General features: G+C 39.2%; 1 protein-coding gene and 1 pseudogene across 1 annotated transcript; both read right to left on the reverse strand.

Moving 5' to 3' along the window:
* Positions 1-177: 177 nt before the first annotated feature.
* On the reverse strand, positions 178-5443 carry LOC116521983 (annotated as a pseudogene).
* A 10051-nt stretch (positions 5444-15494) lies between these two features.
* On the reverse strand, positions 15495-22081 carry LOC116521984 (vomeronasal type-2 receptor 26-like). The gene is made up of 4 exons (XM_032236572.1): positions 21284-22081; positions 18802-19029; positions 17867-17993; positions 15495-16396 (listed from the first exon to the last, which is right to left on the reverse strand). Exons 1-4 carry the CDS (start codon positions 22079-22081, stop codon positions 15495-15497), a joined length of 2055 nt encoding a protein of 684 aa, XP_032092463.1.
* Positions 22082-22500: the final 419 nt, after the last annotated feature.

A 22500-nucleotide genomic window follows, 5' to 3' on the forward strand; every position in this document is an offset into this window, starting at 1 on the left:
TTTATAAAAAACCTAATTCCCCAAGAACCTTAAGACACCATAAGAAGCCATCTTCCTCTTATCTCTTAAAGAATAAATTTTCAGTGTTTAAAAGAAATTAATATCTTCACAAGGTTCATTAAAGGTACTTTATAATTTTACATAGACAGACATAATCTGTTTGTAATTAAAAAGTGTTTAAACATTTCTTCTTATCAGTTGCTCCTTGTGATTTAAACCAGGCCTCAAAACAATAATGTAACATTTGGGGAGAAAGATGCAGCCTAGAAGCCCAGCAGTGGAGGACAAGATAGAGAAGATCTCCACAGCCACCATGGCTTTTCCCCTGGTGCTCAGGTAGGTTGGGACAAAAGAGATCCACACACTGCAGAAAGCCAACATGCTGAAGGTGATGAACTTGGCTTCATTGAAGCTGTCAGGAAGATTACGAGCCTGGAAAGCCACAATGAAGCTGGCAAATGAAAGGAGGGCCATATAGCTCAGGACACAATAAAACATAACAACTGATCCTTCATTGCATTGCATAATTATTTCTTCAGTTGTTGAGTGCATATCTAACTCTGGGAATGGGGGAGAGGTTGACAACCACACAATACAGATGCCTGCTTGGAATATTGAGCAGAAAAGGACAATAGAAACAGCCAGTCTTTTTCCCACCCATGTCCTCATCCGAGAGCCCTGGCTTGGTGGCCTTGAAGGCAAGGGAAACAAGGATAGTTTTGGCCAACACACAAGAGATGGACAATGAGAAAATGAGACCAAATGCAGACTGTCTGAGGAGACAAGTGACTCTTCCAGGTTGTCCAATGAAGAGCAAAGAGCAGAGGAAGCAGAACAGAAGGGAGATGAGGAGAGTGTAGGTGAGATCCCGGTTGTTGGCTTTCACAATAGGACTGTCCTTGTGCTTAATAAAAGTTCCCAGCACCCATGATGTAATGAGGAATAACCCAGCACCAAGACAAGCTAAAATATACCCTAAAGGTTCTTCATAAGACAGAAAGTTTATCCTTTTCAGGAGACATCCATTTCTTTCTTGGTTTGCATATTGATCTTCTGGACATTGGACACAAGCTACCATATCTGAAATTGGGGAAAAAAATCTGTGTTGTAATGGATAAATGTACAGTAGCAACAGTGGCTAAACTGATTCCAAAGTCTTTAATAAGGCAAGAAGATAATTATTTTTGATGGCACATTCATCTTTATCACAATTTGATTTTCAGAGCACCGAAAATAGAAATGCATCTATGTAGATTCTTAGTCTTCCAGGTCAAGGTTGTTCCAAAAATGCTTTTGAAAGAGGCAACTGACAGTCAGTGAAGATGCTTCTTGGATGAAAATCAAACATCTTCAAGAAAAAAAATGAAGTCCAGTTGTCTGTTGAAAAGCACCTTTGGGATAAGTAAGAATGTCTAAGAAGAAAAGAAATTCCTTAGGTCAATCCAGGTTCAGGAGACATAGCATTAATTCCATGCTCAGAATAATATAATTTCCAATAAACAAATGAAATTGATTTCTTCATTGCCCCATTCCATTTCTAAACAAGGTTTCATGAATGCATAACCTGAGCAAAAAATAGATTATCTCAAAGAGTTCAACAGACCACAGACTCAAAGAAATAGAATTCTTTATTGGCCAACTGTGATTCGACACACACAAGAAATTTGTCTCTGGTGCATAAGCTCCCAGTGTACATACAAGCAGCAAGTGATAAATCATGATCACAATCATAAAATAAAGTCAATCCTAAATCATAAGATACAACACAAGATGATAGTAATAAGATGTTAAAGGAATACCAGTAGGTACCGTGTTTTCCCGAAAATAAGACAGGGTATTATTTTCTTTTGACCCCTGAAATAAGCGCTTGGCCTTATTTTCGGGAAGGTCTTATATTTTTGTGGTGCAGGAGGTGGCGAGTGTGGTCACCTCATGGCTGCTGCTGTGTTGCAATATTTTTGGGTAGGGCTTATTTTTGGGGCAGGGCTTATTTTAGCACATGCGCTCAAAAGCCCAATTGGGCTTATTATCCGGGAGGTCTTATTTCGGGGGAAAATTGGGTAATAGAATAGAACAGTATTGAAGGAAATTAATTGTTTAGGCAGAGTGATGGCATGGGGGAAAATATCTTAATGTCTGGTTGTTTGGCACTCCTCTATGCCTGTATGGCAATGATGGCTAACCTTTTCTGGAGTGTCCAAAGTAAGCAAGTGCTTGGACTTCCAAAATGCAATGTGTGTGCGCCCCCATGCAGTTTCACCTCTTCCTCGCACCCCCACGCATGCACCCCTCCCCAGGGCATCTGCATCAAAGACCCAAAGACCAGCTGGCCAGTGGGAAGTGAGCTGAACTGGGGTGTACCCAGCTTAGCTGAATGGGGGCGATGGTTTGTGTGCCATCAGAGGTTCACCATCACGGCTCTGTGGTGTACTTGATTACTATGGAAGTCTGGTCTGAAATTTCAACTTCATCGACATAACAACAAAATCAGAGTGTTCTGATAGCTTACCCATCCCTTTGGAGATTTTCCCTTTTGGACATGGAACACAATCATAGCAGCAGAATTTTTTCCCCTTCCTTCTTCCTCTTCTGATAGCCAGGGTGGCAATAGTCATTGCACAGAGAAACAGGGAGGACCTAATTATCAATATTAAAGGTTGGAAGATGAAGATGTATTACTCTGAAGTTACGACACTGGAAATGAAATGTTCTATTATATTAAAAGAAATATCCGAAACAAAAGGATTTACAAAGATCAAACATTCCATTTATTTGAAACTAGTTGATCTATTTGAACTGGAACTTTAATTTGAATGTGTGAACATATCTGATCTGGATTGTTCCACCAAAGTCACCCATACCTGATTGAACCACCTATGCCAAACGATCATGTCCTCATTAATAATTAATTCTTTTCCTTCAGGTGCATCTCCATCCACTCTTCCAATTTTCACCCGCTGGAAGGAGGTATTGGGAAAGGTGATCAAGTTCATCAGGTCAAAACCACTCTCTATTTCCTTGCTTTCACTAAAGGAAATATTTTCTCCAGCAGAGTTGTTGAATGAGATGCTTTGAAGAAATGGATGGAGCTATGTCATTTGGAAAACAAAACAAAACAATTAAAAAATTAAGCAATGAATGAATGAAAGAAAGAAAGAAAGAAAGAAAATAAAGAAGGAAAAAAGGAAGGAAGGAAGGAAGGAAGGAAGGAAGGAAGGAATACAGTAAGGTGGCATGAAAAAAGAACAACTAGATAATCCAAGTGCTAGTTTAATAGGATTTTGTTTTACCAGACAGAAAGTCTTCCAATTCTTTAAAAAAAGTAAATGTTTCCCCTGTCCAGTCATGTCCAACTCTAGAAAGTCATTTCTGTTTCTTAGCCAAGGGAGCCAGCAAATGCAAGTAGATAAATGGGTACCACTTTGGTTGGGAAAGTAACAGTGTTCCATGTACATAACCCCTTTAGACAGCATTTCATGGCTATGTGATCAGCATGACTACATATTGAGGTGCATGGAATGCAATGACTTTCCCATTAAAGTTGTACCTATTTATCCGCTCACATTTGCCTGCTTTCAAAGTGGTCGGTTGGCAGGAGCTGGGGCAAGTAATGAGAGCTCACTCCATCATGTTGCTTGGGTCTTGAATCCAGGCTGTCTGTTTCTTTATGGTCATCCAATAACAGAGGCATCTAAGAAATGGAGGTAGCTATTAATAAAAATTCTGGTTATCCTTCTGATATGAGCCCGGGCTTTATAGAGTTGGCCTATTGGTTCCTGCTGTCAACCAAGTCCATAATAAAGCCTTGCCTGTCTAAACAATAATGCCTTATCTGGGACTTGGCTCACTCAGTTGAAGGTCCACAGACCCAACATGGCTAGATTAGTTTCCTTTTGCGCACAAGATCTGTGTACTGAAGGGCACAAGAATCAAAGCTCATATTGTATATAGCCATGATGGTGAACCCATAGCACACATGCCAGAGGTGGCACTCAGAGCCCTCTCTGTGGAATGCATGCCATCGCCAGCTGCTCTTCTGGGTTCTGTTGCGTGCATGTGCGCCAGCCAATTGGTCAGGCACGAGAGCGTATGGCGGCCAACTGCTGCCTTCCAAGTTCTAGTGCTCACATGTGTGCTGACCAGCTGGTCTTAGAAGTTTTGGGCCATTCCAAGACTAGGTGAATTCTTCTCCAGTCCCTCTTTAATAGTACACTTCTTCCTCCCTCATTATTTATGAATTCAATTTGCATCCACCTCAAAATATGACTTTGAACAAACTCATGAATGTCTTTACCACCCAGTTACCAAGAACAGCTATTCTTTCCTTTACATCATCATCATCATCATTTAACCCCATAATCCCTTGCAGGGTGGAGTCTGAGCAACTGAAGGGAGCTAGCAGAGCGTTTAATGGCTGGTTGCCCTTCATGTCGCCAATGCGGAGTTTTGTTCAGCCGATAGATTCTCATCGTGCCCAGAGAGAGAAATATCTGCCTCTATCTAGGATCGAACTCACAGCCTGCTGATTTTGAGGCAAGAGCTCCACCACTAGGCCACCGCACCACTCTGCTATACGTTCCTTGACATGCATAATCAAATGGGTTCTAATCTATACATTGAAGATTCATGGTTGAATGAAGGTTACCTGCCAAGATTGAAGTCCTTGACATAAAGATCGTTTACATGCCGCCCAATTTCTTGGGTTGGATCTGAGTGAGAAAAGAGCATGCAAAGCATGTGCTACAGCATAAGCAGCATTGTAGATGCTATAGCTGTACCCAGTCATCTGCGTCTCAAAAAGTGGTTGGGGAAGATTGTCCAGTCTCTCCTCTCCAGTACATGCATCACCGTCTGACACTCCCTCTAGCCGTCCCAGAAACAAGCAGTCAAAAGCTTGTTCCCATACATCCTGAATAAATCCATCTCCTGCAGTCCAGGAAGGCTTGATGGTTTGAAGAAACTCCTTGAACCCTGGAAGTTCTCTGGAGTGAATTGTAAAGGAAATGGCACCATGGAACAACTGGCTGTTCCAACCTCTCTGCATTCCTGTTAACACCAAGTCAGTCTGGGCAGTCATGATCCACACCTTTCCAAAGGACAGATGTTCCTTCATCCCATTGAGAAGAAATATAACAGCAGTCAGCCATAACACTTGCAAAGATTCCCCGTAAATGATAAAGGTACTAATTTGGGCATCTGTCAAGGGCACATATATATCTGATGCTGTTTCAAGTATTTCTTTTAAATTATCCCAATGGGCTAATTGTGGGATTTTTTGCGTACAAGCTGAACAGATTCCATTCTGGGAAAACAATCGTTCCATGGTCTGTAAGAAATGTTCTCCATTGCTATTATCTACAGCAAAGATGCCAACCCATGTCCACCTGAATTGTTGAAGAAGTTGGATCATCCCAGCGTATTGTTTAGATTCATTTGGAGTCATGAAGTAAAAGGATGAAATCTGGTTTCTGTGAAGGTCTTCTGGGACAAATGAGCCATATGTGAGCTAAAGGGGGGAGGAGGAGGAGGAGGAGGAGGAGGAGGAGGAGGAGGAGGAGGAGGAGGAAGAGGAAGAGAATGAGGAGGGGAAGGAGAAGAAGAGGAGGAGGAAGAGGAAGAAGAGGGGGAGGAAGGAGAAGGAGGAGGAGAAGGAGGAGGAGGAGAGGAGGAGGAAGGAGAAGGAGAAAAAGGAGGAGGAAAAGAAGAGGAAGAGAAAGAAGAGGAGGAGGAAGGCAGAGGAGGAGGAGAAGGAGGAGGAAGAGGAGGAGGAGGGGAGGAGGAGGGGGAGGAGGAAGAGGAAGAAGAGGAGGAAGAGGAGGAGAGGAGGAGGAGGAAGAAGGAGAAGGAGAAAGAGGAGGAGGAAGAGGAAGAGGAAGAGGAAGGAGGAGATCATCAGTATTTCTTCTTGTTCATGCAACAGATATTTATTCAAATAATTTGTTAGATACAAGAATTAAAAGTCTAGACAGCAAGGAAATGTTTTTAAGCTTTATAAAGGCAGGGCTATTTGGGATTTTTCAGATTCTTGGCAGTTTATAACACTAACATGTAGCAGTTAAAACATCCATACTATCCATTAAATTATCCATCTGGGCAATTCCAGTCATTAGTGTTACATTTAGAATACTGGACTAGACCCAAGCTGAAGTAGAAACCCTGGATAGAAAGACCAGAAAAATGATGACAATGAAACCTATTCTTCAGAGCCGAGGTGGCGCAGTGCTTAGGGTGCAGTACTGCAGGCCACTTTAGCTGACTGTTATCTGCAGTTCATCGGTTCTAATCTCACCGGCTCAAGGTTGACTCAGCCTTCCATCCTTCCGAGGTGGGTGAAATGACTGTGGGGGCGATATGCTGACTCTGTAAACCGCTTAGAGAGGGCTGAAAGCCCTATGAAGCGGTATATAAGTCTAACTGCTATTGCTATTGCTATTCTTCAACATAGTGATGTTGATGAACTCCACTCTTAACAAGGAGCATAGGCAGATGTGGAATATGTGCAAGTATACAGAAAGTTAAAAAGAGAAAAAGGGCTTTAGAAGAATAGAAGTACAGTGAAGAAGATGCATTGAAACTAGTCCACCCTGCATGTTTATGGAATACCAGGGAAACCAAGGTGGCCTCCAGGAAATAGGAAATGAAGAGTAGAAGAAAAAAAAAACCATGGCAAGGCAAAGCATTACTTATTCCATACATTTTTTTTTAAAAAAAAAAAACAGCGTTCAAAGCAGATAACAGCAAGACATGGCAATGGCTAAGACTAGGAAAATGGAAGAAAGAAGGATAACTCTGGCTGCACAAAATAATAATAGTTAAAAAGAAACCAAATGTATATAAAGTAAGAATTAAGGAGACAACAATAGAAAACAAATGTCAACTCTTCAAAGACTCTGAAAAAATCAGTGAGCCATCTAGTTAGCTGTTGCAAGAAGGCTCTGTGGACAAATTGAAATCAATGGCATGACAAAATAGCAATAATAGTGCATTGCAAATATCTGCAAGACATATCACTTGTCTGCAAGGGGGAAAAAAAATCATTGGGACTCCAAAATAGGCAAAGCAATAGAACATGAAGAAGCTAAAGTACTCTAGCACTTTAGTATTCAAACAGACAAGGATCTGCCATAACATCCCAGACTTAACAATTGTCCATACAATAGACAGAAATAGGAGGTGTGAATAATGAACATTACCACATTAAGGAGGAGGACCAGGAGACGGCAGAATAAAAGAGAAAAAAACTGGAGAAAATCACAAAATGCAAAAGTCTGCAAATAGAAGTAGAATTACTGTGGCCAAAGGAAGCAAAGGTAGAACCGGTGATGATATTCAGCCGGTTAAGATCGGTTCAAGCAAATCGCTAGTGGTGACCTGCAGATGGGCTATGCTGTCCTATTTAGCCACATTTTTCTAAGCCGCATGAATGCATGCAAGCCATGCACACTCACAGTTTCAGCGCATGGTGAACCGGTGGTAAAATTACGTGAAACCCACCTCCGGGTAGAACCATTAGTCATAGGAATACTACTTGAACTACATCAGCATTGACAAAATCGCCATCAGTCAATTGCAAAAGGAATTGACGTGGAACAGTTCTCATCCAGGGACAATACTTGCAATGCCATCAGACATCAACACCTGCCTATCTCAAGTCCTTGGGAAGGACTCGACAGGTGGACAAAGTGCCCAATCCAGTCTAAACATCTGGCTGACTAGGTGGCCAAACAAGAATAAAAGAAATGAATAACAATCTCTCTTTTTAAAACCCAGAGTATTCCCACCACCATTTTTTTTTTACAAAGCTAGGATGTATCATTGTTCTTTTCCACTCCAAATCCAACCTGTGGAATCTTGTAGATATCGATGATGTCGGACATATAAGAAGAAGTAGCAGAGCCCAGTCCTCCAATGACGGCTATGATGTTTTTCTTCATGCCACATTTATAATTGGGGACAAATCTCTGTGATTTGAAAAGCAAATCCAGGGTGGTCAGATAGGTCATCTTTGCATCATAGTAGCTGTCATAGATGTGGAATCCAAGGGAGAGATTAGGCAAGATCTGGAGATTCTCATTGATTTCATTGACAGCAAAGGCCAAGGCAAGGGCATGTTGGTAGAATTTTATTATCACACTGTAAATAATTATTTTCAAAAGTAATTGGACAATGCCTCCAATATTTTTTTCCATTTATTTTTATTTTCAAGAAGTCAGCAATTAGTATTTCCATGTATTATTTTGGACACAATAAAATTTGGAACTTGCATCAAACTTTTCTGGATATTATACTCATGTTCTGGAGATATCTTGGGGGAAAACATACTTTCTAAGAGTTAATATATTTGCTTGGAATCAAGTAGGATGTCATATCATCAGGATTGTCTTTAGAGGATTTATCCCCTTCCTTCCTTCCTTCCTTCCTTCCTTCCTTCCTTCCTTCCTTCCTTCCTTCCTTCCTTCCTTTTTCTTCCTTCTTTCCTTGATTAATGATCCAAGCATTCAAGTGGCATTTATTTCAAGGATGGAGTATGGGACATTTTTGGAATCTCCATATCTTAGTCATCCCATAGGTGCTTTTTCAAAAGGCAACTGGACTTCCTTTGTTTGTTTGTTTCTTTTCTTGAAGATGTTTCATTTCTCATCCAAGAAGCATCCTCAGTTCATCCCCAGTTCAGTTCTTGGATGAGAAGTGAAGCATTTTCAAGAAAAGAAAAATCAAATAAGATCCAACTGCCTTTTGAAAAAGTACCTTTGGGAAAATCATGGCCTGAATAACTGAAAATATCCATAGTCATTTCTCAGTGGTTATTTTGGTTTTCAATTTTATTAGACTTCAAAGTTCGATTAAGGTTTACTTCAACATAATATATGATGAAAATAAAGATTAAAAAAGAGGGAATGGAGGATGAAGAAAAAAAGGAGGAGGAGAGGAGAAAAATGATGCTGACTTCCAATTTTTCCCAGTTCAGTAAAATACTAATACAATGATGACATCAACTTTTTGTGTTACCTTGTAATTATTACAAATCAGTTACACATTCCATGAGTTAGCTCTATATTGATGGCCTAATGTTCTATGCCTATTCACTCATCAAACTTGCAAATAATTATGACTGTCACTTGCATTTTTTTCAATTCCATTTTTAAACATTTAAAGATTGCATTTTGAAACTAATTTACTTGCAAAAGAAGGGCTTTAAAGGGAGAAAACACTACAAGAGAATTATATCCATCATCCATCCATATCCATATCTATATCCATATCCCCATCCCCATCCCCATCCCCATCCCCATCCTTCCTTCCTTCCATCCTTCCATCCATCCATCCATCCATCCATCCATCCATCCATCCATCCATCCATCCATTCAACTATCCAACTATCCAACTATCTATCTATCTATCTATCTATCTATCTATCTATCTATCTATCTATCTATCTATCTATCTATCTATCTATCTATCTATCTATCATCTATCTATCATCTATCTATCTATCTATCTATCTATCTATCTATCTATCTAATCTATCTAATCTATCTATCTATCTATCTATCTATCATCTATCAATGGTTGTGTGTGTGTGTGTTTCAGCATAACTCTGGAATATCTTGAGCAATTTCAAACAAACACAGATGACTTACTTTCTGGAAACAAACATTGTTTGTAAAAACATACGTCAAGGTGTGTGTTCTGTTTTGATACAGCTTGTTGTGCCTTTAAATGGCTTCCACTGAACTGCCATAAAATTGTTTCTACTGTATAGCACAGTGGAGTTGTCATGGTAACGGCTTCACAATATTCCACAAAGAGGCTAGTTATGGTAAGGGGGAAAATCCAACATTAGAAATTACATTTGGTCTGGACATTTCCCCCCTAAAAATAAATAAATACCCAGACAACGCCAAGTTATCAGCTAGTATCATTTTTTTTTTAAAAAAAGAACATCAAAATGCAAAAAGAGATCTTAACTCAAAATCATCTTTGTATCCTATGAAACTGCTGTTGCTTCTACAAATAGTCCTTTATAATTTAATAGCTCTGTGTATCTAACAACATAATTCTGGCTTTTTTTTAAAAAAAAAAAAAGGACGAATGGTTCCCATCCTCACATCATGTCCCTTAGTAGAAGCAACCTGTTATTAGAGGACACTAAACTCCATTCTTCCATATTTCCCTCCATTCATTGTGGTCTCTCTAAATTCATGAGAAGCACATCAGAAAAGTACAAGTGTCTTACTCTGGGATTCCAAAGAAGTTCTGAAAAGGATGATCCTTGAACAAAACCTCATTAAAATGATAAATGATTTGAGAAGTCATTCCACCAACGATGATGTCTCCTGGTTGGAACCACTGATGTGGAACAGGGATGGGATCATCTGCAGAGCATGTCAAACTATCAATCTTGCTCACCAAGATCATCAGAAATAGCAACATCTAGGTGGCAAAATCTAGATCAACTGTGTGCCTTAAACCATCTATTCACATGTGTATCAATATATCTCTCCACACATCTCAATTAGTGCAGAAGAACGAGAAGCCTATATATTAGTCAACATTTCAAGGTTAATATTAAAATTGGATGATCAAATGAAGTAAGCAGCCAGGTAGGGAGAAGAAATAGAAGGTTAGAAATGATATTCATAAGCTTCTCTGCTTCTGCCTCCTGTTTCTTATTCTCTGTGGCACAGAGGTTCATTTATATGCACTATCCAGGTAATTAATTGAGCCCTTTATTATTTGGAAATGTCTCAGGCTTTAGCTATACAAACCAATTATAGTTATCTGAATAATTCTGAAGAGGGAGATACAGTGAATTAGCCCATTCCCAACCAACCTTCTAAAAATCCTTAAAACATGGTTTTTCTATCAACCTTTGGGTTCTCGTGAGAATAAAAAATATTGTGAGATGGTTACACTGTGTTTAAGTTGTTTTTCATTCTCCTGCAATCTTTATTTAATTGTTTTTAATAGTTGCTGCCCTAGTTTTTAATTATTGGATTTGCTGTATACCCTCCGGAGTCATGCTGGTAAGATGGATAGCTGTATAAATTTGCTAAATCTATCCTTCAAATATAATTAGTTTTTCAAAATGCATTGACATGGTTTTATTGCTGATTTATAAATCTCATCATCATGAGATTTATGCATATATACATATATTTATGAATTTATACATCTCATCAATATGAATACTTAATGTAGGGCATATAAATTAAGTCAGACATTTTGACAAAAGTACAAATTTAGAGTCATTGATATAGATGTGATTTATCCATGGTTAGGAATTATGTTTTATGGGGTTTTCTTTGTGTATATATATATATAGGCTCATATCACTCATGAGTCTCATATCAGACTCATAGACTTACAGAAATTCAGAATTATTATTCCAATCATAATTAGAGTTCTCAGGGGAGTCTTCAAAGCCTTTTTGCCACCATTATTATGGTTTTTTTTTCCAATTAGGAACCATGGTATTCAAAAGTAACAAAGCAAATTGAGTATTTCCCAAATTATTTGTTAGGTATGATTCCAATGTAATAGTTGAGATTGTATTGTTGAATATTTTGGCATCAAAATAAATAGGTTAACGTGAAGCTGTCCAAAGTTCTCATTTGATCTAGGTCAGTGTTTCTCAACCTTGGCAACTTGAAGATGTCCGGACTTCAACTCCCAGAATTCCCCAGCCAGCGAATGCTGGCTGGGGAATTCTGGGAGTTGAAGTCCGGACATCTTCAAGTTGCCAAGGTTGGGAAACACTGATCTAGGTAACTTCCTTTCTTTGATTCAGTAGACTTGTCTATTTTAAGTGGTCAATAAATTCCATAAAACTTGACATTCTACTTCAGAAGTACAACCACACCTTTACCTTGTTCAGTTCCCACAAAAAAGGCAAGCAAACAAATTTGTATGCTGCCTGATTTTCAATAAATATTTTGCGTCTGAAAGTCCATGAGTCTCAAAAAGAAGAATAATTTACTATTTTGTCTTATTTTCTGTGGGAGTTTTGAGTTTCATAGCATTCCCCATGAAAATAATATCTGTGTGTCTGTGTGTGTGTGTGTGTGTGTGTGTGTGTGTTGCATTTGTGCTGATAAATAAATAAAGGGATGTAACAAAGGCAACAGTAAAAATAATGGCTTTCTGTCTGGATGGTCTCTTGGGATGAGCCGATAGACAGAGAAAGGAAGCAGTATGCTTCCTCCCATATTTGGGTATACCAGGGGTTGTGACACTAAATACATACATACATACATACATACATACATACATACATACATACATACATACATAAAAAATATTTTCTGAGGTTTTCACGGGTGTTTGTATGTAGGTCTTTGGTTATTCAGGTTTTCTCCCACGTAAAATTGGAAGTGTCTTGGCAACGTTTCGACGAAGTCCCATTCGTCATCTTCAGGCTGGTTTACTCGGCTTCGTGCTTCTAGGAGCAATGAGAGATCACAGCTGTTTCTTACTTTTAACTGCCAGTGGGGGTGGGAGCTGATTGTGCGGGAGCTTGGCTGTGTTCTGATAGGGTGGAGGTGTGATATATATATATATATATATATATATATATATATATATATATATATATATATATATGTGTGTGTGTGTGTGTGTGTGTGTGTGTGTGTGTGTGTGTGTGTGTGTGTGTGTTATATTTGTGCTGATAAATAAATAAAGGGAGACTAGTATAGATCTATTTCAAGCTATTTAGCTCTCATCAGCTAGCCATACCCTTGCTGGGAATCGAACCTGTGCTCTATTGCCTCTTAGGCAGATGTGTTAACCATTGAGCTACAGAGCTCAACTCCTTATCAGCCAGGCCAGGGTGAAAGGTATATATTTAAAGTCACAACCCCTGGTATGCCCAAATATGGGAGGAAGGTCACACTTCCATTCTCTATCCTTCGGCTCGTCACAAGAGACCATCCAGACAGAAACCCAGTATTTTTTACTGTTGCCTTTTTGTTACATACATACATACATACATACATACATACATACATACATACATACATACATATATATATATATATATATATAGGGTTGTTTTTTTTTAATTTGTGCTGATAAATAAATAAAGGCTAGTATAGATCTATTTCAAGCTATTTAGCTCTCATCAGCTAGCCATACCCTTACTGGGATATATATATGTGTGTGTGTTTGTGTGTGTGTGTGTGTGTATGTGTATTCATTGTATTTCAATTGTGTGTGTGTGTGTGTGTGTGTGTGTGTATGTATGTATGTATGTATGTATGTATGTATGTATGTATGTATGTAATATTTGTGCTGATAAATAAATAAAGGGAGACTAGTATAGATCTATTTCAAGCTATTTAGCTCTCATCAGCTAGCCATACCCTTACTGGGATTCGAGCCTGTGCTATATTACATCTTAGGCAGACGTCTTAGCCATTAAGCCACAGGTCCTCCTCCTTATTAGCTGAGCCAGGGAAGTAGGTATATATTTACTGTCATAACCCCTGGTAGAGAATGGACAGAGAATGGAAGCAGTGAGCTTCCTCCCATAATTGGGGCATACCGGGGGTTGTGACACTAAATATATATCTACTTCCCTGGCTCAGCTGATAAAGAGGAGGACCTGTGGCTTAATGGTTAAGACATCTGCCTAAGATGTAATACAGCACAGGTTCGAATCCCAGAAAGGGTATGGCTAGCTGATGAAAGCAAAATAGTTTGAAATAGATCTATACTAGTCTCCCTTTATTCATTTATCAGCACAAATACAACACAAACACACACACAAACACACACACACACACACACACACACATATATATACATATATATGTGTGTGTGTGTTGTATTTGTGCTGATAACTATATATGTGTGTGTGTGTGTGTGTGTGTGTGTTGTACTTGTGATGATAACTCTCTCTCTCTCTCTCTCTCTCTCTCTCTCTCTCTCTCTCTCTCTCTCTCTCTCTCTTTCTCTTTGTATACAATAAGTGCTTGATAGACAGTATACTGTCTGAGTCAGTTTGTTTATATAGCAATAATAAACTCCTAATTTCTACCTTTATTATCCAACCATTGAGAAAATGAGTTCCAAATTTCTTTTTCTTTTACCTTCATTGTTAGTCTGTCCATTTCTGCATAGTCAATTTTTTTTATCATCTCTTCTTCTGGAGATGTTTCCTCATTTTTCCAGAATTGTGCAAATACAATTATTGCTGCTGTCAAAAAATACAATTTGAAATATACATTCCCTTTATCAGATTTTTCTGGTATTATACCTAGCAAAAATAATTCTGGTTTGTAGCCTATATGCTGCCTTACCATTTTTGCCAATCATTATATGTATTTTGTCTATTTTAGTTTACTTTGGACATGTCCACCACATATGGTAATATGTGCCCGGAGTTTAATTACATTTCCAACATTTAGCAGACATATTTTTAAACCTTTTTGGCTAGTCTTGCTGGTGGTAAGTGCCACCTATAAAATATTTTATACATATTTTTCTTATATGTAGTTGCCATTGTCAATTTATAGTTCCTTTCCTAGAGCTTTTGGCAATTATCAAATTCTATAGTATTTCTAAAAGGGATGTGGTGGCTCAGGGGCTAAGACACTGAACTTGTTGATCAGAAAGGTTGGCAGTTCAGCGGTTTGAATCCCTAGCACTGCATAATGGAGTGAGCTCCCATTACTTGTCTCAGCTTTTGGCAACCTAGCAGTTCAAAAGCATGTAAAAATGCAAGTAGAAAAATAGAAACCACCTTTGGTGGGAAGGTAACAGCATTCTGTGTGCCTTCAGCATTTAGTTGTGTCATCCACATGACCACGGAGACATCTTCGGACAGTGCTGGCTCTTCGGCTTTGAAATGGAGATCAGCACCACCCCCTAGAGTTCAGAACAACTTGCACATCAGGGATGGGTTCCAGTGGTCACTACTGATGGTTTGCTTCTGTGCGCGCTGCACAGATGCATGCATGCACAGAGCAATAAAAATTGCTTTGTGCATGTACAGAAGCAAAACACAAAATGCAAGTGCCTATGACACTGCAGGGAGAATTGGTTCGGAGCCATAGTAGGCCTTTGTTGCTGCCGATTCCAGTGATTCCAGCTGCCAAAGTACTACCGGTTCAGCCGAACCGGTCCGAACCAGTAGGAGCCCGCTACTATCGCATATATGTGCAAGGCGGACCTTTACCTTTATAGTATATTCAAAAAACTATCATCTTCTCTTTTACCTTTTCATCTTACATTTTTAGCCTTAATAGGAAATTATACAATTTCTTAATTAACTTTTCATCCACCGCTAACAGTATTTGATTAAATATTGTTTGCTCTTTATAAAAACCATAATTCCCCAAGAACTTTAAGAAACCATAAGAAGCCCTCTTCATATCTCTTAAAGAATAAATTTTCAGTATTTAAAAGAAATGAATATCTTCACAAGAATCATTAAAGATACTTTATAATTTTACATAGACAGACATAATCTGTTTGTAATTAAAACATGTTTAAACATGTCTTCTCATCAGTTGCTCCTTGTGGTTTAAATCAGGCCTCAAAACAATAATGTAACATTTGGGGAAAAAGATGCAGCCTAGAAGCCCAGCACTGGAGGACAAGATAGAGAAGATCTCCACAGCCACCATGGCTTTTCCCCTGGTGCTCAGGTAGGTTGGGACAAAGGAGATCCACACACTGCAGAAAGCCAACATGCTGAAGGTGATGAACTTGGCTTCATTGAAGCTGTCAGGAAGATTACGAGCCTGGAAAGCCACAATGAAGCTGGCAAATGAAAGGAGAGCCATATAGCTCAGGACACAATAAAACATAAAAACTGATCCTTCATTGCATTGTATAATTATTTCTTCAGTTGTTGAGTGCATATCTAACTCTGGGAATGGGGGAGAGGTTGACAACCACACAATACAGATGCCTGCTTGGAATATTGAGCAGAAAAGGACAATAGAAACAGCCAGTCTTTTCCCCACCCATGTCCTCATCCGAGAGCCTGGCTTGGTGGCCTTGAAGGCAAGAGAAACAAGGATGGTTTTGGCCAACACACAAGAGATGGACAATGAGAAAATGAGACCAAATGCAGACTGTCTGAGGAGACAAGTGACTTTTCCAGGTTTTCCAATGAAGAGCAAAGAGCAGAGGAAGCAGAACAGAAGGGAGATAAGGAGAGTGTAGGTGAGATCCCGGTTGTTGGCTTTCACAATAGGGCTGTCCTTGTGCTTAATAAAAGTTCCCAGGACCCATGATGTAATGAGGAATAACACAGCACCAAGACAAGCTAAATTATACCCTAAAGGTTCTTCATAAGACAGAAAGTTTATCCTTTTCAGGAGGCATCCATTTCTTTCTTGGTTTGCATATTGATCTTCTGGGCATTGGACACAAGCTACCATATCTGAAATTGAAAACAACAACAACACATGTGTTGTAATGGATAAATATAAAGTAGCAACAGTGGCTAAACTGATTCCAAAGTCTTTCATAAGGCAAGAAGATAGTTATTTTTGATGATGCATTCATCTTTATCACAATTTTTGAATTGATTTTCAGAGCACTGAAAGTAGGAATACATCTATGTAGATTCTTAGTCATCCAGGTCATGGTTGTTCCAAAAATGCTTTTGCAAGAGGCAACTGATAGTCAGTGAAGATGTTTTTTGGATGAAAATCAAACATCTTCAAGGAAAAAAAATGAAGTCCAGTTGTCTGTTGAAAAAGCACCTTTGGGATAAGTAAGAATGTCTAAGAAGAAAAGAAATTCCTTAGGTCAATCCAGGTTCATGAGACATAGAATTAATTCCATGCTCAGAATAATATAATTTCCAATGAACAAATGAATTTGATTTCTTAATTGCCCCATTCCATTTCCAAACAAGATTTCATGAATGCATAACCTGAGCACAAAAATAGATTATCTCAAAGAGTTCAACAGACCACAGACTCAAAGAAATAGAATTCTTTATTGGCCAAGTGTGATTCGACACACAAAAGGAATTTGTCTCTGGCGCATAAACTCCCAGTGTATATACAAGCAGCAAGTGAGAAATCATGATCACAATCATAAAATAAAGTCCATCATAAATGATAAGATACAACACAAGATGATAGTCACAAGATGTTAAAGGAATACCAGTAGGTACAGTGTTTCCCCAAAAATAAGACACTTATTTTCTTTTGACCCCTGAAATAAGCACTTGGCCTTATTTTCAGGGAGGTCTTATTATTTTTGAGGTGCGGGAGGCGGCAAGTGTGGGGAGGGCTTATTTTTGGGGGAGGGCTTATTTTGGCACAAGCGCTCAAAAGCCCAATTGCGCTTATTATCCGGGGAGGTCTTATTTTCGGGAAACCTGGGTAATTGAAAAGATGAGAAGGATAATAGTGATTTAGCTCTACTACATAGCTATTCTAAGGGATAAGACAGTATTGTAGGAATTAATTGTTCAGCAGAGTGAGGCATGGGGGAAAATATCTTAATGTCTGGTTGTTTTGGCCCTCCTCTATGCCTCTATGGCAATGATGGCTAATCTTTTCTGGAGTGCCCAAAACAAGCAAATGCTTGAACCTCCAAAATGCAATGTGTGTGTGCCCCCGTGCATGTGCACTCTTCCTCTGCACCCCCACGCATGTGCGTGCCCCCCACATGCACCCTGCCCCAGGACATCTGCAACAGAGACCCAAAGACCAGCTGACCAGTGGGAGGTGAGCTGAACTGGGTCATACACAGCTGAGCAGAATGGGGGCGATGACTTGTGTGCCATTAGAGGTTGGCCATCACGGCTCTGTGGTGTACTTGATTACTATGGAAGTCTGTCTGAAATTTCAACTTCATCGCGTAACAACAAAACCAGAGTATTCTGTTAGCTTACCCATCTCTTTGGAGATTTTCCCTTTTGGACATGGAACACAATCATAGCAGCAGAATTTTTTTCCTTCCTTCTTCCTCTTCTGATAGCCAGGGTGGCAATAGTCATTGCACAGAGAAACAGGGAGGACCTAATTATCAATATTAAATGTTGGAAGATGAAGATGTATTACTTTGAAGTTACGACACTGGAAATGAAATGTTCTATTATATTAAAAGAAATATCCTAAACAAAAGGATTTACAAAAGGATCAAACATTCAATTTATTTGAAAATACAGTTGGTCCATTTCAATTGGAACTTTAATTTGAATTTGTGAACATATCTGACCTGGTTTCTAAGTTTTTAAATTATCGGGTTTTTAATATGAAATATTTCATTAATTCAGTTAATTCAATGAGAAAAAATGACTCAATCAAATTCCCTTTCAATCACAACTCAATAGCAATAGCAATAGCAGTTAGACTTTTATACTGCTTCATAGGGCTTTCAGCCCTCTCTAAGCAGTTTACAGAGTCAGCATATTGCCCCCAACAACAATCTGGGTCCTCATTTTACCCACCTCGGAAGGATGAAAGGCTGAGTCAACCCTGAGCCGGTGAGATTTGAACAGCCGAACTGCAGAACTGCAGTCAGCTGAAGTAGCCTGTAGTGCTGCATTTAACCACTGCGCTACCTCGGCTCAGATGAAGCTTCACTCAAACAAGAAAATATAGTCACTTAAATGCATGTAGATTTCTTTCATATTTTTGTTTCAGTTTTTCAGGGAGATATAATAAATATTGTGCAAAAATATATTTGTCTTAGTTTTTAACAGTAAGAGTTGAAAGAATGTTTTTTCTTGTTTTTATAAGTTGTCTGCAAGAAGAAAAACCCTAAATATCCCATTCAAATCTACCCATCTTACAATGGTCATACAAACTCTCTTTGCATCCATACCTGGTTAAATGATCTGTGCCAAACTATCATGTCTTCATTTATGTCTAATTCCTTTCCTTTGAGAGTATCAGGGTTCACTGTTCCAAGCTTTACTCTCTGGTAAGTGGAATTGGGAAAGACAGCTATATTTATAATATCAAATCCACCCTCCATCTTCTTTTGATCATAGAAAGTCAAGGTCTCTCCAAGAGAATTATTGAATTTCATGCCTTTCAGAAACTGGTGGAGCTAGATTATTTGGATGAATAAAATAGGAAAAGAAAGAATAGAAAGATATGAGTACATTTGTCACAGTTGTGCTATACTTTTGAGGGAGAAACTCTGAAAACATAGGCAATCTATTTGTCCAACATCTTGAGAAATTGTTTAGTTCTTCCTACATAGGGGGGTGTTGTGGCCCACCAGCAGAGCTGGTGGCTGTCTAAGACTGTGAGGAGGTTGGGGAGGAAGATGGGCCAGTCCTGGAGTCTGGGGAAGGCTCTGATGAGTCCTCTGTGTTGGAGGCAGAGAGGGGGCCAGGGCCATCTGACAGTTATCAACTGCCTTTGGAATCAGATATCAGTGGGGCAGAAGAACAGCTGGAACCTGTTCCCAATGTGTGCCTGCGCAGAGCTGCCAGGAGAAGGGAACAGTTAAGGAATAAGAGACAATTAATTCAGTTCATTAGGACAAAGATCTGTTCCTGACTTCTTGCCAAGTAATTGCTGTTACAGTGTGGCGATTGGAAGATATCAGCCTGTAACCTCTCCAATCCTGATAAAACTCTGTAGTTGTGAAGTCTCATGAAAGACTGTTTGCCGGGACTTTGCTGGAGAGGAATTCCCTTTAACCTAAATAAAACAGGTTTTATCGGGATGCGGAGTCTGCTTCATGATCTTGGGAAGCCTAGGTCAGAACAGGGATAACATAATAAGAAGGATTCAGTACTTCAATTTATGGAATAGTGAAATAAAAGGTAAGGTGAATTCTAGGCTATCAAAACCCCCTGATCCTTGTCCCAGGAAGAGGCATATCAAAAAACATGGAGGAGCAATTTTCAATCCTGCTCCTCACTTCCCATCTATTTTCATTTCATGTTATTCTCATAGATGTGAGGTTGCTAAGGATGTGGTAAGAACTGAACAACAGCTAAGGGACAACAGGGGTGAGATTCAGCTGGTTCAGGCAAACTGAAGCACACAATCACCGAATCAATTGTTAAACCAGTTCTTAAACCGGTTGCATCCCACCAATGCTAAGGAGCATTCATTTACTATCTTCATCAATAGGTGAAATTCCTGAATAGATGTAGGGCTTTAAAAACCAGAAGCTGCATCTTAGTTCAGGGGGTCTCCAAGCCCTGGGCTGTGGATTGGTATTAGTCCACAACCTGTTGCGAACCGGGCCGGGCAAGTGGTGCATGAATCTTCATCTGCAAATGCAGAGGAATCTAGATTGTGCACAGAAAACCATCTCCCCTTCTACCACTTCCCCGAGTGTCAATCCATGGAGCCCGAAAGGATGAAGACCACTGTCTTAATTCATTCAAGCTTTAATCATTGCCGCCTGAAGTTGTCCAGGAAATAAAATGGAAAATGTATTACTGTGAACTTAAAACCAACGACATAGAAGAAATCAGCAGAGTTCAGTTTTTTTATTTGCTTACACACAATAGACAGAATCTTTCCTGACTAAACGCTTACTACTCTCATCCTAACAGATATAACCTGAAAAATTCAAAGTATGACTATTCTAATTCCTTTCTATTTTTATTTCAATATCCAGGTTGTGTGTCTCTTGTCTCCCTCAACTTTCTGGAATGTGTTCCCTTCTTCCTGGGAATCTGACTGTTCATTGTAGTCCATCAAACCAGCTCTACTTCTACAAACATCATTTCTATAAATACAAAGATGCAAATAAAGATAAAGATAAATATGATCAATGGACATTAATATCTGCTTCTTCTCTGCTTGAATCATGCACTCTAACTTCAGTTTTGGTCACCACGATGTAAAAAACATGTTGAGACTCTAGAAGGAGTGCAGAGAAGAGCAACCAAGATGATTAGGAGACTGGAGGCTAAAACATGAAGAACTGTTACAGGAACTGGGTATGTTTAGTTTAATGAAAAAAAGGACTAGGAGAGACATAATAGCAATGTTCCAATAGCTCAGGGGCTGCCACAAGGCAGAGGGAGTCAAGCTATTCTCCAAAGCACCTGAGGGTAGGACAAGAAGCAATGGGGGGAAATCAAGGAGAGAAGCAACTTAGAACTAAGGAGAAATTTCCTGACAGTTAGAACAATTTATCAGTGGAACAACTTGCCTCCAGAAGTTGTGAATGCTGCAAGACTTAAGAAGATGTTGGATAATCATTTGTCTGAAGTGGTGTAGGGTTACCTATCTAAGAAGGGGGTTGGACTAGAAGATCTCCCTTCCAACTCTGTTATTCTATTCTTAACTTACTATTATCTAGTGCAAAGTATTTGTAGCACACAAATCACCTGCCATGGTTGTAAATCTTGATATCCTGATAATTTATGCCTCAAAAAATGCCTGTTGTTAGATCGAAGTAAGGAAACATCATGTAAAGCTTGACCCAATATATAGACCGCATTATAGATACTATAGCTGTGCCCAGAGAGTTCCAGCTCAAAAAGAGCTTTAGGAATATCCTTCATCCTCTCCTTTCCAGTACAAATCTCACTGTCCGGAAGGGTCAAGGTATGAATTGGCAAGGAGCAATCAAATACTTGTTCCCAGAAAAGTGGGAAAAAACTATCTTCTTGAATCCAAGGTGGTTTTATGACCTTCAGGAATTCCTTGAACTCGGGAATGTCTTTGGAGTGAATTGTAAAGAAAATGGAACCATCCAAAGCCTGCCGATCCCATCTCGTTTGCATGCCAGTTAACAAATAGACAATCTGGGCAGTCATGATCCACACCTTTCCCAAGGAAATCTTCTCATGTCTAGGATCAAACGTGAATATAGTATTAATGATCCATGCAATCGTCAAGGTCTCTCCGCAGACGACAAAGGTATTGATCTTCTCATCAGCTATGTGGTTGTAAATAGTTTCCCCTATAACGATCATTTCAGATAAATTGTCCCAGTGGGTTAAAAAGGGAATCCTTTGTGTACAGGCAGAGCAGATTCCATGCTGGGAAAAGAGGGACTCCATGGTCTGCAGAAAATATTCTCCGTGACTATTATCAATAGCAAAGAGCCCAACCCAAATCCACCCAAAATGTTGAAGCAGTCGGATAATCCCAATGTATTGGGAGGACTCATTTGGAACCATGGAATAATAGATGGGAATCTCAGCACTGTGAATATCCTTTGGAGCAAATGACCCATACGTGAACTAAAAGCAAATAAATAGCTATTATGTACTATCATCATCATCATCATCATCATCATCATCATCATCTTCATCATCTCAATTTCTCTTTTTTAAAATTTGGAAACTTATTGTCAGGTTTCCAAGTAATATTCCTTGACAATTTTGGTCACAATGTGGGCTATGTGGGCATTGTTCAGAGTATAATCATTTATTTATTTTTTTGCATTGCCCTCATTTGGAAAAAAAGAAAGGAGGAGGGAATTTTTCTATTCTCAAAGATCCTACCTGTGGAATCATGTAAAACTGTATAAGGTCTGCAATATAGGATGACGTTTCAGAGCTCAGTCCCCCAATGACAGAAATGAGATTCTTCCTGG

The sequence above is a fragment of the Thamnophis elegans genome, chromosome Z, assembly GCF_009769535.1.
Source record: "Thamnophis elegans isolate rThaEle1 chromosome Z, rThaEle1.pri, whole genome shotgun sequence".
NCBI lineage: Eukaryota > Metazoa > Chordata > Lepidosauria > Squamata > Colubridae > Thamnophis > Thamnophis elegans.

What these genes read in the sequence shown, in the direction of transcription:
- LOC116521984 (XM_032236572.1), bottom strand. Translation starts at nt 22,081, where the DNA reads ATGGTTCCAAATGAGTCCTCCCAATACATTGGGATTATCCGACTGCTT. An exon ending in AAGATTTACAACCATGGCAG is followed by an intron (nt 19,030 to 21,283) that starts GTGATTTGTGTG and finishes CAAATAATCTAG; the next exon opens with CTCCACCAGTTTCTGAAAGG. An exon ending in GAAAATCTCCAAAGAGATGG is followed by an intron (nt 16,397 to 17,866) that starts GTAAGCTAACAG and finishes TTTCAATTTCAG; the next exon opens with ATATGGTAGCTTGTGTCCAA.